Source organism: Triplophysa dalaica, chromosome 17, assembly GCF_015846415.1.
Source record: "Triplophysa dalaica isolate WHDGS20190420 chromosome 17, ASM1584641v1, whole genome shotgun sequence".
In the NCBI taxonomy this organism is placed as follows: Eukaryota; Metazoa; Chordata; class Actinopteri; order Cypriniformes; family Nemacheilidae; genus Triplophysa; species Triplophysa dalaica.
Genome location: NC_079558.1, coordinates 19,343,188 through 19,360,000, shown reverse-complemented (window position 1 = coordinate 19,360,000; position 16,813 = coordinate 19,343,188). Strand labels below are relative to the sequence as shown.

At 42.3% G+C, this 16,813-nt stretch overlaps 2 protein-coding genes across 5 annotated transcripts in view; both read left to right on the top strand.

The window, feature by feature from the left end:
- Positions 1-11,587, top strand: part of exoc6 (exocyst complex component 6) — a 54,685-nt gene extending 43,098 nt beyond the window's left edge. For 2 of the 4 annotated variants that reach the window (XM_056770644.1, XM_056770646.1), the window contains exons 18-23: positions 4,155-4,334; positions 5,037-5,066; positions 6,871-7,012; positions 7,476-7,549; positions 9,652-9,764; positions 10,162-11,587. In XM_056770644.1, coding sequence (XP_056626622.1) covers positions 4,155-4,334; positions 5,037-5,066; positions 6,871-7,012; positions 7,476-7,549; positions 9,652-9,764; positions 10,162-10,294 — 672 coding nt within the window. In that variant the 3' untranslated portion in view covers positions 10,295-11,587. The remainder of the gene's footprint in view (positions 1-4,154; positions 4,335-5,036; positions 5,067-6,870; positions 7,013-7,475; positions 7,550-9,651; positions 9,765-10,161) is intronic. The other 2 variants (XM_056770645.1, XM_056770647.1) reach the window with 1 other exon arrangement.
- A 2,312-nt stretch (positions 11,588-13,899) lies between these two features.
- On the top strand, positions 13,900-16,372 carry LOC130439061 (cytochrome P450 26A1). The gene is made up of 7 exons (XM_056771475.1): positions 13,900-14,279; positions 14,371-14,595; positions 14,703-14,984; positions 15,073-15,228; positions 15,313-15,447; positions 15,529-15,681; positions 15,763-16,372. Exons 1-7 carry the CDS (start codon positions 14,091-14,093, stop codon positions 16,099-16,101), a joined length of 1,479 nt encoding a protein of 492 aa, XP_056627453.1. The 5' UTR covers positions 13,900-14,090; the 3' UTR covers positions 16,102-16,372.
- Positions 16,373-16,813: the final 441 nt, after the last annotated feature.

Genomic DNA, 16,813 nt, shown 5'->3' with positions numbered 1-16,813 from the left:
AACATTCTGTCAACAATATACAAATCACTCCTCCTTTGTTTTAAAAAAGACATTAGAGTTGCTTGAAAAAGAGATAAATGACATTGAGAAGAGTATGACCATCAGTGATGCTGTAAATCTACAAGAACTGTGGACTGAGAAAAAGAATCAGCTGAGCTATGTTTTAAATGAGAAAGTTAAAGGTGCCCTCATCAGGAGTCGTTTTTTAACACTAAAAGACATGGACGGTCCAACGTCTTATTTTTTCCATCTGGAGCGAAAAGTGGGACAAGAAAAGCAGATGTACTGCTTGAAAGACAATGGTGGTCAAAACACTTCGGATCCGGTAGTGATGCGCAGGCTTGCTGTAGACTTTTATTCCAACCTGTTTGCTGCTGAAACTAGTGATGAACAATGCAGAAATGAACTGTTACAGGATATTCCCATTTTAACTCCAACCCACCAAAATCTTTTGGAAACTGACCTTACGTTCCAAGAGGTCACTGCTGCTGTGGAGGGTCTTTCTTCAGGAAAAACACCAGGAATAGATGGACTGTCCTCTGAATTCTATAAACAATTTTGGACCATATTAGGGCACGACTTTTTTGAGGTGCTTAAAGAGTGTATCGGCACGGGTTTTCTTCCCGTGAGTTGCCAGCGGGCTGTTTTAACTCTGTTACCCAAAATAGGAGATTTAACTCTTTTAAAGAATTGGAGGCCTCTGGCAATTCTGTGTTCTGAGTACAAAATTCTGTCTAAATGTTTGTCAAATAGGCTAAATAATGTGTTACACACAATTATACACAAAGACCAATCTTACTGTGTAAAAGGAAGGTCTATTGTAGACAATTTACATTTAGTTCGAGATGTCTATGACTTTGTTTCAGAAAATAATGTTAATCTTGGTTTTTTGTCTCTAGACCAGGAAAAGGCTTTTGATCGTGTTGACCACTCTTTTCTTTTCGAAACCGTAAAGGCCTTTGGTTTTGGAGACAACTTTATCTCTATGATTAAGCTTCTTTACAATAAGGCCACGTGTATGATAAAAATTGCTGGGGGCCTCAGTGTTCCTGTTAATGTGCACAGAGGCATTAGGCAAGGTTGCCCTCTTTCAGGCCAACTCTACAGCATTGTCATTGAGCCTCTGTTGTGTAAACTAAGAAGCAAGTTAATAGGCCTAAGGGTTACTGAACTGGAGCCTCAAGAGCCTATTAAGATCTCTGCGTATGCTGATGACGTTACAGTGGTAGTTAAAGGTCATAATGATGTTTGCATTCTAAAAGAAGCTCTAGAACTTTTCAGTAAGGCATCCTCAGCTAAGGTGAACTGGAACAAAAGCAACGCTCTATGGTGTGGGGAGGCTCTTAATTGTCCTATACTTCCGGGTGGTTTACAGTGGGGGAGAACGGGTTTTAAGTATTTAGGGGTGTTCTTAGGAACAGAGGATTTTAAGAAACAGAACTGGGAGGGCCTGGTGGAGAAAGTGTGTGCCCGGTTGTCTCAATGGAATTGGTTGCTACCCCAGCTGTCCTACAGGGGGAGAGTCCTGATCTGCAACAACTTGGTAGCCTCATCCCTCTGGCACAAGATGATGATCATGGAGCCTCCGGAGAACCTGGTGCGAAAGATCCAGAAAGAGCTAGTGGACTTTTTCTGGTCAGGGCAGCACTGGCTGAGGGCATCAGTGCTATATCTGCCCATTCAGGAAGGAGGGCAAGGACTCGTCGACGTTAGATCCAGAGTAAGAGCTTTCAGACTTCAGACAGCTCAGAGACTACTCTATGGGGAAGATGTAAGTTGGTCCGGAGTAGCCTGTGCCCTTTTAAGAAGAGCAGGCAACATGGGGCTGGACCGTCACCTGTTTCTCTTGAACGTTACTAAATTGAACCTGACCGGTTTAGCATCCTTTTACAGGTCAGTGCTAAGAACATGGTCACTTTTTAAGTTCTCAAGAGAAGGCAATGATGCACAGAGTTTTTGGCTGAGGGAAGAACCATTGTTGTTTAACCCCTCATTGGACTTGGATATTTTTAAATCAGATTCCCTCAGAGAAGCCTTATGGTCTGGAAGGATCACCAAAGTCGGACATTTAATCTCAGAAGGAAGATGGATATCTGCTGAGGCTTTAGCCTTAAAACTAGGCATGAAGTCAGTTCGAGTGGCAGAAAGACTGATAACTCAAATAAAGGATTTTCTACCAGGGGAGTATAGACTATCCTTAGAGGCATCGGAGGTGGACACTCCTGCTTTTCCAGAACTGACTCTTTCAGCGGACACGGGGGATTGGCAGGAAATGGAGGGGGGATTGCTCTCTTTCACAACGCCTCAGCTTGGCTTTTTTGGTGATACGGGAAAGAAGGCTCTCTATGTTCTGTGTGTCAAAGTGACTTACTTTCAAATGCTTGAAAACCTGAGGGAGTCCAAGTGGCAGGACATCTTTGGCTCAGGTGCTTCCCCTAAAGGGTGCTGGAGGACCCTGTACAAACCTCCCATTGAGAAAAGGTCTGGAGACCTTCAGTGGAGGATAGTGCACGGTATAATAGCTACAAACAGACACAGAGCACACCTTGATCCACAGGTAGGGGAGGGGTGCCCTTTTTGTGGGTCGCAAGAAACAGTGTTTCACCTTTTTCTCAATTGTGTAAGACTGCAGGGTTTTTTGCTACAAATGGAAGGATACTGTCAAACGCTAGGGGAGGTTTTTACGCCTTTCCTTTTCATCTATGGACCTAAATACAGAAGGACCAGGATGCTAGCTCACGTTTTACTTAACTTTATATTTGGGCAAGCAAAATTAGCAATTTGGTTGTCGCGTAAAAGGAAACTACTGGGCTCAGGATCAACAGACGTTGTTTTGGTTTTTTGGGGATTGATAAAATCCCGCATTAACATAGAGTATGCTTTTTACAAGTCCATTGACGACTTGGATAGTTTCAGACTCAAATGGTGTACAAACCAATGTATTTGTGAAATTGATTACGAAGGTGGTTTGCATATTCTGGTCTGAGAGTTGAATGTTTTTAAAACTTTACTTTCATGATGCATGTTAAACTATTTAAGTATTCTTCCTTTTATTTCCTTTTTAATATTTAAATAAATGTTTATGTAAATGTGACTGTAATTAAAAAGAGATGTTAAAAGTCAAGTCTCTCTCTCACACACACTCTCTCTCTCTCTCTCTCTCTCTCTCTCTCACACACACTCTCTCTCTCTCTCTCACACACACTCTCTCTCTCTCTCTCTCTCTCTCTCACACACACACTCTCTCTCTCTCTCTCTCTCTCTCTCTCACACACACTCTCTCTCTCTCTCTCTCTCTCTCTCTCACACACACTCTCTCTCTCTCTCTCTCTCTCTCTCACACACACTCTCTCTCTCTCTCTCACACACACTCTCTCTCTCTCTCTCTCTCTCTCTCTCTCTCTCACACACACACTCTCTCTCTCTCTCTCTCTCTCTCTCTCTCTCTCTCACACACACTCTCTCTCTCTCTCACACACACACACTCTCTCTCTCTCTCTCTCTCTCACACACACTCTCTCTCTCTCTCTCTCTCACACACACACTCTCTCTCTCTCTCTCTCTCTCTCTCACACACACACTCTCTCTCTCTCTCTCTCTCTCTCACACACACACTCTCTCTCTCTCTCTCTCTCTCTCTCTCTCACATACACTCTCTCTCTCTCTCTCTCTCTCTCTCTCACACACACTCTCTCTCTCTCTCTCTCTCTCACTCTCTCACACCCTCTCTCTCTCTCTCAACTTACTTATCTGTAATCCTGAATGTATCGCTCCAATGCATATCACAGACCTTTCTGTCTGAAAGCAGCGTGTCATTTGTGAAATCTCATTTGGACATAGCAACAGGAAGGAAGGAAGGGGGCGGGGTTTTGCGAAGGGTCAATTAGAAGATCCTCTGCTTCCATGTGTTTTCAGCGTTATGATTACATGCCTTGTAATAATAGAAAAAGAAGTTTAAGCTGAGTTAACACATGCAGTTTCAGTCTCATATGAATCTTGAGTACCTGTAGACATCACATGGAATTTCATGTTCAAGCCAGCATGTATGAAGCACTCTTTTAAGAATATAAAGATTGTGTAGTTGATCGTTTGTGTAATGATGACCTGATGCTCGTGTCATCATCAGACTGAAAGTGTTGTGTTGTTGTTGTCAGGATGCGAGGCACGCGGCCGAGGGTGAGATCTACACCAAACTCAATCAGAAGATCGATGAGTTCATTCAGTTGGCGGATTATGAGTGGTGTATGGTGGAGTCAGACGGGCGGGCGAGTGGATATCTCATGGATCTCATTAACTTCCTGCGCAGCACCTTTCAGGTCTTCACACATCTTCCGGTGAGTTACACACTCTCATCCTCTCTCTGATAAGACTTTAGTTGTGATGCTCAGAGGACAGGAGCAGGATGAGGTGAAAGGACAAAAATACACATTTATATTGAAATAAACTTTCTTTGTTATTAAAAAAAACAAAAAATATACGTACTTGCATCGTATAAAATAATACCAAATAAAACACAAATAAACTGGATGAACTTCCAGCTCATAGACGGTTTCATCACACACACACGCCTGTTCCGAGGTTAACTTCTGCTCTGTGAAGATTAGGGTTAGGGAACACAACGTCACAGCAAACACTTTAATATCAGTCTCATGCACTGTTGTGTGATGATGTGTTCATCAGTGTGCTCTGTGTGTAGTCAGGGTGGATCAGTTGTGTTGATGTGTGTATATACTGTATGTGTGTGACACAGACACATGAGTGCAGCTCTCCTCTGTAGCATATGGCTGGCCTGCTTCTCTCTCTCTCTCTCTCTCTCTCTCTCTCTCTCTCTCTCGCTCGCTCGCTCACAGTGTCCCGTGCTTTTGAACTTCCTCTTTCAGTTTCTCTTCTGTTTGAGTTGGTCAGTGTGTAAGCGAACATGTTTTCTTTCTGCCAGCATGTTTGATTTCTTTCCAGTTTTCTTTCTCTCTCCATTTATTCTGCCTTTACTTTCTTTCCCTGTTCGTGTTGTTTTGTTTCTTGGGGTTTCGGCTCAGAATAACAGCAATGATCATGCGTCAATGTCGGTAAGTAGACCCTCTTCACAGCCTGGAGGGGGCAGAGTAAGAATGACAGAGAATAGAGTGCATGTTGATGTGATGTGTTGGCATGTTGTCCTGATGATATGACCTGACCTTCATTGACACACATGATCAGTGTTTCTCAGGCACAGAATACATGTACAGATATAGTGTAGATCAAGTGAAGAATGACATCCACGTGAGCTTTACACTGGTCTTACACTGGTTTAACACCAGTCTTACACTGGTTTTACACCGGTCTTACACCGGTCTTACACTAGTTTTACACTGGTTTTACACTGGTCTTACACTGGTTTTACACTAGTTTTACACTGGTCTTACACTGGTTTTACACTAGTTTTACACTGGTCTTACACCAGCCTTGCACTAGTTTTACACCGGGCTTACACCGGTCTTACACTAGTTTTACACTGGTTTTACACTGGTCTTACACTGATTTTACACCGGTCTTACACTAGTCTTGCACTGGTTTTACACCGGTCTTACACTAGTTTTACAGTGGTTTTACACTGGTCTTACACTGGTTTTACACTGGTCTTACACTGGTCTTACACTAGTCTTACAGTAGTTTTGCACTGGTTTTACACCGGTCTTAGACTAGTTTTACAGTGGTTTAACACTGGTCTTACACTGGTTTTACCGGTGTTCGGAACAGATGAACATTCTTATGAGTGACTGCACATTTGATTAAAGTGCTGCTGTGATTTTTTCTTCATCAGAAGACATGATAATATTTATATTGAATATAAATTAAATGATATTTTAATGATCAATAATGCAGTATGATTACGGTTAACCGTTGTGTGGAGATCTGAAGAAGTGGTGCAATTTAATGTTTTTTTTACTTTTTACATTTATTCAAGATAAAGTAGTTTTTTCATATGTACCATAGATTTTCATTTTTTAGTACAAAACCACCACTGTCATCAGATGTTCTACCTGACACATGGAGAAATAGTGTTTCTAATGTGATGTCAAAATATCAACTGATATAAGATACAGATGGATGACATCATTCTGACAGCATCAGCAGCTCAGAGGAGGATGACAGTGTAAATGATGACACACACACACAAACACACAGTGAAATCTTGTCTACATGATTCCAGAAGAGCACATGTTTTAGAATCCTGTGAAGATCAACTTTAGTTTGTGTTTACGCACAGGTGTGATGAAAACACACAATCATAGTGTCTGAATAAATTATTTGCTTATAATGTGTGACAACAACAGTGCAGATGAGCAGAAGTGTGTGTGTGTGTTTGTTTTGTTGTTGTGTTTTTTAGCATGTTTATGCTGTTTGCATGAGTTCATTTGTGCTGTGTGTGTTATTACTGACCTCAGTTTGATCTTCACCTCTTATCATATGTGACCGCTTGCATGAACCCCTCCTGCTGGCGTGTGTGTGTTTGAACTGAAATGATGTGGGGTTTAGGGATGAAGAGACTCTTGTCATCCTCATGCTGTGTCATCACCTGCACTAGATGTAGTCACATGTCATACTTGATGATTACTAGAGAAACCAGATGACGCTTGTGATGAACAAGTGAGCGGATGAAAGGAGTTGTGTGTTTGTCATTGGTCAGTGAATGCAGAGCTGCACTTGTATAGCTGTGTCATTGCATCACAACATCCAGTGAAAATGAATGGATTCACAAAAGATGTTTATGGATAGTGATCATAACTGTAAAGAATCTAATAAAAACACCCATACTGAATATACCACTATATCAGTCTTAACCTATCTGTACAGATTTATATTTGTGTGTGTGTGTGTGTGTGTGTGCAGGGTAAGGTTGCGCAGACGGCCTGTATGTCGGCCTGTAAACATCTGGCCACATCACTGATGCAGATGCTGTTGGATTCTGAACTCAAGCAGGTCACCATGGGAGCCGTTCAGCAGTTTAATCTGGACGTCATACAGTGTGAATGTGAGTAACACGCAAACATTTACACCCACACTTGATGTGAAACACGACAACACCTGTCAAGAGTGTTATTTACTCACAATTCTGCTTCTGACATCACTCATGACACGTGACCTCCAGTCTGTGCACATAAAGACGTTTGGAGAGTTTATGTTTGAAGCCTGACAGCTGTTGAGAGATTCTATTAAACACACATGAACAACATGAAACACTTTTGTAATGAATGACTTCTGTCTTTATAAGGACAGTAAGACTAGTAATTGTGTCGTTGTAGTAATGTTTAATAGTTGTTTGACTGTGTGTGTGCGCAGAGGTTGTGTTGATGTTACAGAAAACTACAACACAATCTCCAGCATGTCTTGTGTTTCAAAAATAAAAGCAGAAAGAAATCGCAGCAAACATGTCTGAACACACTTGTGTGTTATAGTCATGTGACGTGTGTAACAGATTCTGTTTCTGTACTCAGTGTTTGCAAGTTCTGAGCCTGTGCCAGGATTCCAGGGAGACACGCTGCAGCTGGCCTTCATCGACCTCAGACAGGTATGTGTGTGTCTGCGCAGACCAGACCTCTCACAGGTGTGTGTGTCTGCGCAGACGAGACCACTCACAGGTGTGTGTTTGCGCAGACGAGACCTCTCACAGGTATGTGTGTCTGCGCAGACGAGTCCTCTCACAGGTGTGTGTGTCTGCGCAGACGAGACCACTCACAGGTGTGTGTTTGCGCAGACGAGACCTCTCACAGGTATGTGTGTCTGCGCAGACGAGACCTCTCATCATTGGGCCCGTTTCACATATCGCGCCTTTTTTGCGCACATATTCGTAATTTTAATTGTAGACGAGCAAATACAGGGTGATGCGTGCGGTGCTCACATTTTGTAGGCGCGCTCGCGCCGCATTGAGATGGAAAAGTTCAACTTTTCAGCCTGCATCGCTGGTCATTGGAAGAGAGAAAGAGCTGTGCCTCGCGTTTTCCGCACGGTATTAGACTCGAAATGTGAATCTGGCCTTAATCTGTGCCTGAGGTGCAAGTGTGAGGTCATGTGGAGGTTTGTCATATTGGACTGAAGTTGTTACACTGACAGATCACTTCAAACTCATTTAGTGATGTTTGGAAGCGAGCGCTTCATTCAGCTCTTACAACCGCTGTGTCATTTCAGTTTTAGTCCTTGCTGTGAATCACACACACACATCTGCTCATGGGTCATCTGATGACGTGATGTTGCCCTGGTCCTCAAAGAGTTCTGAAGCTCAGACAGACTCACAGATAAGCAAACCTTCCCATCATGCAGTGCGTCTCTAGAGCAGTGGTCCTTAAACTTTTCTATTGTGACTTCCACTTTGTGTAACGTGCATCGCTCTGTGCCCCTCCAAATAAAGACTTGTATTCTTAAATGGATAGTTCACCTTCAAACTGAAAATTCTGTCATCATTTACAAAGCCCTCTTGTCATTTCAAAAGGTTTTTTTAAAGAATATTTTGAAGAATGCTGTGAACAGCGGTAGAAGTGAGGGGGAGGCAGTGCTGTTCTGTTAAAAAACATTCTTCCAAATATCTTCTTTTGTGTTCTGTGGGAGAAAGAAACTCATTTTTTCGTCTCATGACGAGAGGGCATGTAAGTGATGTCAGAAGTTTCATTTTCCAACTTGGAAGTGTTATTTTTAACCAAAAACATATTCAGTTACTCAATGCTGGAACTTCAATTCTCTTGGTTGGTGCTCTTGCTTTTCTGATGTTTGATTCTATGAAATCTAACAATCTATGAAAATGTTCTATATTTCATAAAAACCCTCAAAATCTGTTTCCCCCTGATCCATCTTGGACCCCCAGTTTGAGGACCGCTGCACTAGAGCCACAAGCTCTGGGTTTGCTTTGTTTGAGGACGTCACACATGTTTTAATTGGTTTCATGATGATGATGATGATGATTATGACGTCTGCACACATTTACAATCACTGGTTGTTGTGTGTGACATCACAGCAGGAGCGGTAAACATCCGTCAGTTAAACACACACATGACTCACGGGGTGACCATCATCATGATTCATTTATATTGATTCAATGAAGTTCAATGTGTCCCGAATGTTGATGTGATGTGAGGATTAAAGGTTATCTACAGGTCACACGGGGATTTAAAGAGCTTACTCACTGCACTCCAACAAGTGCCCTACATATAACCCCCGGCCCGACATCAGCCCCTGACACCTCTCGCACACACATGTCTGGTTTATTATCTCTCTAAGGACAGTCCGTAGGTGTAATGATTTATATACTGTACCAACTATATATCTTCTCCTCTAAACCTAAAGACAATAGAAAACTTTTTGCATTTTCAGATTTTTTTAAATCGTTCTGTAAGATTTGTAAGCTTTTTTTGCTCATGAAGACCTCAATTTCGGTCCCCACAGTGACACGAGTCTCCATGAGTTGGTGTGTATTCAGGTTTAGGTCCCCACTAATGTATAAAAACCAAGTCCACACACAGACAGAGACACACACACACAGATGCGCACACACACACACTGAGTGTAGTGTTATTAGTGTTCAGGGGTGATTGTGTGTGTGTGTGTGTGTGATTGATATAAAGAGCTGTGAAACACTTAGATGTTGTAGATGTTAGTGATGATCTCTTTCTTGTCTTCAAGCTTCTGGATCTGTTCATGGTTTGGGATTGGTCCACATATCTGGCTGACTACGGGCAGCCCACCTCCAAATACCTGCGGGTGAATCCCTCCACGGCTCTCGCTCTTTTAGAAAAGTGAGTATTCTCTTCTCATGTGGAATGCTTTCACATTAAAGTTACTGTATGTTGAAGAGTGTCCAGTGTTTGTTTCTTGTGAAGATGCAGTCAAGGTTGTGTGTTTTTCATGTAATAGATGATCTTTCTCCTCTTGTCTTTCTTACTAACCAATGGCAGAGTCAACAGAGGGTATGTAGACTTGTGTTGTTCTGCAGGATCGTCTTCTCTTGTTATCATCATTTATTTATTCCACACATGAATAGATGTTGGTTTGACACAGAGTATCATCTTCATACGTCTCCACGCGTTTAGTTGTGATCACTGCAGGATCCTGATTGATGTGTTTATATCATGACAGTGCACATACACACGCTGACTTCACCTGAATGTTGTCTTCCGATGATGTGTTTCACAGGATGAAGGACACAGGGAAGAAGAACAACATCTTCTCTCAGTTCAGAAAGAACGACCGCGACAAACAGAAGCTCATCGAGACGGTGGTGAAGCAGCTGAGGAGTCTGGTAAACGGCATGTCCCAGCATTCCTAGAGTCTTCATGCACCACATACTACATGAGACTTCCACCAACATCTCAGAAGTGCTGTGAGACCACTTCATCTCCTGCTGTCTGCCAAAATATCCCCCACTCGCTTAATGATGTCCATACAGGGCAGAGAGAACAGAAGACGTGCTGTCATTTTTTTGTAGTGTATTTTTAAAGGAGTTATGTTTTGTACATTGTGACGGTGCAATGATTGTAATGTGATGCTCGATGGAGAGAGAGAAAGAGAGAGAGAGAGAGAGAGAGAGAGAGAGAGAGAGACGGCTGATGGTCTTGATGATCACATGGAAGATGTTTTTATTGTAAATATTTGTACATGTATATTTAACAGCGCTATGGAATCCTGCTTCCCGAGCTGAACGTGACTCACGTTGGGTGACATTTGCATGAGAATGACTCCGTTTTCATTTTTCGTTGACAAACGTTGCTAAAACTTGACTGGTGCATTAACGCCACTCATCCATGTAAGAGAACGGCTACATTTCACTAAATGCACCAGAGAATTCTATTTCATTTTCTTTTCTCAGGGCAAAAGGAAAGCTTTTGGTTCAGATGCTTTAGAATCTCATTGGATGTATCTAAATGAGCAATAATAGGTCCGGATACATATTCAAGCTTAACTTTATTCTTCACTTAGTTTTATTCTCCACATTTTTTTTCAACGGACATTTTGCACTGAACATTTTTTAAGTTTGCCTTTAAACTCTATGCTTATGTATTTAAAGTACATTGTATATAGCACAATATTTTGTTAAAAGGGAAAAAAAATGGAATGTAAAGATTGAATCTGTTCTCTAAACGCAACTCAACACTTTCTCTGATGTCTGTGTTCAGTCCTCTGATGGCTGTCGACACTAATATGAAAAGAACTCTATAAACAGATCAGCAGTTAATGTACATGTGAAAAGTGCAAAAGCAGATAGAAACACACATTAATAACATTTCAACTTTTTCATTGTACATTTGGCCGTAGAAGGGTTTAATATTCAAAATGAAAGTGTCATGTTGAAGTCTCTCACCGGATTCACTCAAAACCCACTCGTTTAATAAAACTGTGTCATTAAAATACATTTCATCTCTTGTTTTTGATTCCATGTTCTTCAACATATTTTCCTCATGTGTAACTTTATACGGCATTGCATTCCGCTGCTGAAATGTTTTCTTTGTTTTATTTAAGTTTCAAAACTGTTCTTCAGTAGGATTTATTGATGCTCAACTCTGAATTTTTCATTTCCTTCCTTCTGTCAATAAACAAAAGTGTAATAAATGATTCCATTGTTTGTGCTGTTCAGTGATGTGTTCATTCAGATATATAGATGGAAAGAGTTTAAGTACTCATTTCATTAACCTGATCATTTACAGTGAATTATGAAGGATTGGCTTTAAATCCCATATCTGGGGCAAACCGTCAGGCCTGAATGCTACTTTTACATTTTACAAATCCTTATCCTTCAATGGATACATTCCATACTTCTGCTATTTTAATATATGAAAATAAATCGAGCTGTTTTTTATAAATCAATCGAAAGAAAACTACTCACCAAAGTAACAATATATGTGGTATATCAGTATGATAGTTGAACTTGGTGAAATGTTAACTACGTTAGATTTGTTTGTATGTAACATTAGACGTAACATTATTTCACTTCAAGTGTGTCTTCTTCAATATTGTGGCCCTTTTGTGAACCTCCCCCCCCCCCCGCACACACACACACACACACACACACACACACACACCCCGCGGTGCTCTCAGTTCAAACTGCGTTCGCGGGTCCATGTGTCGTGTAAAGTCATAAATCACAGACGAATTCACTACCTATAGCTGTGCCACGCGTCACCATCAAACACCTGACGTCACAATACACGAGAAGAGAAATATGATTGACATCTCATCTGAAATCATTTCATATGAGCACAGGTGACGAGAGCGACTCATCGTGGAAGATTCAAGAACGAGTTCTTATCAAATGTCGTGATGATTTTCTCAACAGCCTCATCACATGTGTGTGCGCACGTGTCTACACGGACATAAGTGACGAACTACACAAATCCTGTGAAAACTCTCTCATCACTGCAGAGATCATTGGAATGATGCTCTGATGAAGGACAGACAGCAGCACGAGATGATGCGCGCGCTCTTTGATGGACAGTGAACTTGGCGAGTTCACAGAGATGTCAGGGTCCGAGCCGCGGGGTCACCAGCAGGTCACCAGGCTTGACGCGCTCACGCAAACACACACACACTTATACGTGTGATTTATAAATGTTTAAAACAGGAAAGAATATTAATTTCTTGTATGTTTTTAGGAGTTTGACAGATCACAAAATCACAAAAATTTTGTTTTTAAAGTGATAAAAACTTTATTTAGTTACCGTTTGTATGAATTGAAAGAGAAGTCAAATGAAATAGTGTCATTTACAAAATGCAACGAAAAAAGATTGTGAAAACTTCCTAATTGTCATGACTGTTAGTGTAATGAAGTGAGCAGCAGACGATCAAAGTGAATCAATAAATAATTAACTGAATTGATTGCAGTTTGAACTATACTTGAACTTCAGGTCTGAGGTTTAATCGGTTTGTTGGGTTAAAGAATGTCACACAGCGCTGCGAGTCTTGCGAGGTTAAGGCGCCTCATAATTGCGCAAGGTAATTTCTCAAATAAGGCCAAGTTTGAAGGTTGACCGCGGGCATTTGGCACGCTCGAGACACGCTGAAGAGTAAATATGGCAATAGTCGTGTAATGGCTTAACACGTGAATGTGTTGCTTACACAGACACATGCCTAAAATACGCTTGTACATGGGTATGTCATGCGTGCGCCCTCGTCTCCATCCCCGCGCGCACACGAGAGGTGAAATGCAGGGCAGAGACACATCAAAGAATGAAGAGAGAGCAAACGTGGAGCCGTTCTGTCTCTCTCTCTCTTTCCCTCTGACCGACTTACCAGCTTGTTTTTCCCCTTCCCGTGCGCGTTATGGCTGTCATAAAAGCAGTCATTCCCACTTGTGTGTGGGCGTTTGCTCTTCGTGTACCGGTAACCTTGTGCTGCTCCATTACTCTTTAAGCTGACCCAAGTTTGAACCCATCGGCACACCACGACCGTCATATTTGTGATATTAGCGCACAGTTGACTGAAAGCATACAGCAGTGTGGCAGGCCTGTACGGCAGGTTAAAGTCTATTGTGAGATTCAATATCACGCGCAACACAAACAGCAGCAGCACGCTAATGTGATGTCATTGAAATGCATTTCTTTATTAGCAGAAGTGTACATGCTTGTTAAGGGTTTTGAGGAACCCCCGCGCCTCGAAACCGGGGACAAAAAGAGGCTCATTTAAGGGATTTAAAATGTAAAAGCTTCACAGTTTTTAAGCTCCTCAATTAAATCCTCCGCGGCGTTCCTGATGGCGCACTAGCCCAGAGTAATCCGCGCAAACGACGGGAAGATTCTCAACAAAAGCGCCTCGGATGCGTCCCTTTGTGTCGGGGAATTAACACCTTTTCAAAGTGAAATCTCTGGATTGTCCGCCTGCTACAGGAGGTGGTATTAAAATGCGCCTATAACAAATGGCTCGGGGTTTGAGCGGCTTCTGGCCTGTGGGCGGGGCGATATGACACCACAATTAAAGATGAACTTTGCGTGAACTAATTTATCTGAGGAAGGTAACGGGAGGAGACCTGCGCGCCGTGGATATATAAGGACGCGCGAGCGCCGAGTCTCTCAGTTTGCGCGTAAAGACGCGTCTCTTCTCCAAAACCGAGCTAGATCTTTCCGCGTGTAGGCATGGGGCTGTACACTCTCCTGATCACTTTTCTCTGCACCCTCGTGCTCCCGGTGTTGCTCTTTCTTGCCGCCGTCAGACTGTGGGAGATGTTGATGGTTCGGCGCGTGGATCCGAGCTGTGGTCTCCCGCTGCCGCCGGGCACCATGGGTTTACCGTTCATCGGCGAGACGCTTCAGCTCATCCTGCAGGTACGCGTGCGCTTTCCAATGCGCGCTTCGATTGTTGCATTTGTCTGTTGTTTTAACCCGTGCCATTAACCCGTTGCGCTCGCTTTTACAGAGACGGAAATTCCTAAGGATGAAACGGCAGAAGTACGGGTGCATCTACAGAACTCACCTCTTCGGTAACCCGACCGTCAGAGTGATGGGAGCAGATAACGTGAGACAGATTCTACTGGGTGAACACAAACTGGTGGCCGTTCAGTGGCCGGCATCCGTCAGAGCTATTCTGGGCTCTGAAACGCTGTCCAATGTTCATGGCACGCAGCACAAAAACAAGAAAAAGGTAAAAGCGCTGGAGTTTGCTGCTTGCTTGGCCACTTCTCTCTTTGCATTGAAATGAAATCCTGTCTGAACGGTGGCACTGACTGACCGTGTGCATGTTGTGTTTAGGCCATCATGAAAGCGTTCTCCAGAGATTCTCTCCAGCATTACATCCCGGTGATCCAGCAGGAGGTGAAGAGCGCCGTGCATGAATGGCTGCTGAAAGACGGATGTGTGCTGGTTTACCCGGAGGTGAAGCGCCTCATGTTCCGCATAGCCATGAGAATCCTGCTGGGCTTCCAGCCCGAACAGATCAAGACAGATGAGGGGGAATTAGTGGAAGCTTTCGAGGAGATGATCAAGAACTTGTTCTCGTTGCCCATCGACGTTCCCTTCAGTGGCTTGTACAGGGTGAGTAATAAACACGCGCTGTCTCCTGTAATAAACATCATCAATGGCAGCGTGCTTATGTCTTTCCCTCTGCGTTTGTTTCCGACAGGGACTAAAAGCACGCGACTTCATTCATTCCAAAATTGAGGAGAACATCAGGAAGAAAATGCAGGATGGCGATAACGAAAATGAGCAGGAGTACAAAGATGCTCTTCAGCTGTTGATCGAGAACAGCCGCAGAAGCGACGAGCCGTTCAGTTTACAGGTAACAATCTCCAAATCTAAATCTCCAAATCTTCCAAATCCACCTCGGGCACAAATGTTAAACGCTCTGTGTTTTTTCCTCCAGGCGATGAAGGAGGCAGCGACTGAGCTTCTGTTTGGAGGTCATGAGACCACAGCCAGTACCGCCACCTCTCTGGTGATGTTCTTGGCTCTCAATCCAGACGTGGTGCAGAAGGTCAGAGAGGAGCTTCAGGAGAAGGTATGACTCTCTCAGTGTCTCTGAAACACATGTGTATATGATGCTGCGTGTGTTCTGACCGAAAGATGTTCTTATTGACAGGTTGAGACGGGCGTCTATTCTCCTGGAAAGACTCTGAGCATGGAGCTGTTGGAGCAGCTGAAGTACACTGGATGTGTGATTAAAGAAACGCTGCGGCTCAATCCGCCCGTACCCGGAGGATTCAGAGTGGCTCTCAAAACCTTTGAACTCAACGTAAGTTAACCTTTCACATCTTCTCGATAAGACTTTATTTTGGCTAAACGCATTGGGTCTAAATTGTTGTTCTCTGTTCAGGGTTACCAGATTCCCAAAGGCTGGAATGTCATCTACAGCATTTGTGACACACACGACGTGGCTGAGGTCTTCCCAAACAAAGAGGAGTTCCGGCCTGAGAGATTTCTGAGCAAAGACATGGAAGACGCTTCCAGGTTTAACTACATTCCCTTCGGTGGCGGCTCACGGATGTGTGTGGGAAAAGAGTTCGCCAAAGTGTTGCTCAAGATCTTCATAGTTGAGTTAACGCAGCAATGCAACTGGACTCTGTCCAACGGACCCCCGACCATGAAAACTGGCCCAACGGTTTATCCAGTAGACAATCTGCCCACCAAATTCACTTGTTACAATAGAAATTAATCCAGAAATAAACATGAGCTTTGTACATTTTATAGATATAGAGACATTATATATATATATTTATATATGTATATATTTTAGATGAGCTGTCGTGTATTTGAGAATTTATTTTTTTGTTTATATGAAAGATGTGTGTATATAGGTCAAGAAAAACAAAGGCACTCTACTTTTTTATGGATCATCTCTCATGTATATTTGTCATGTCCATTTTTGTACTATATTATTTAATTTTCTCTTATTGTATGGGCTTTATTTAATAAAACACATTCTATTAAAGGTGAACGTACGTTGACGTTTTATTGCTGGTTTCAGACTTTCTTTCTCAGATGAATCAAATCAGTTTGTCATAACAAAACATCTTTCACTCTATACCCTTATGGAAAGAAAATATATTTCCTGATATATGAGTAAAACATATATTAAATGGCATATTAGAAAATATACAGAATATATATTGTGTAAATAAATTGAATAATACATAAGAAATTGCCTCTTCATATATTGAAAAATATTAGCACCAACTTCCAATATAAGGAAATGTATTATGTAATATATCGCATTATATTTTGCAGTATATTCCAAGATGTTTTTGTCCCGTAAGGGTAAATTTGAACAAATTTGCAGAAAATAATGAAAGACATTCTGTGTGTTTGCTGACAATAAAGCAACAATAATAAGTGTAGTCCATGTTGACAGAAGTGCTCTGGTTTGA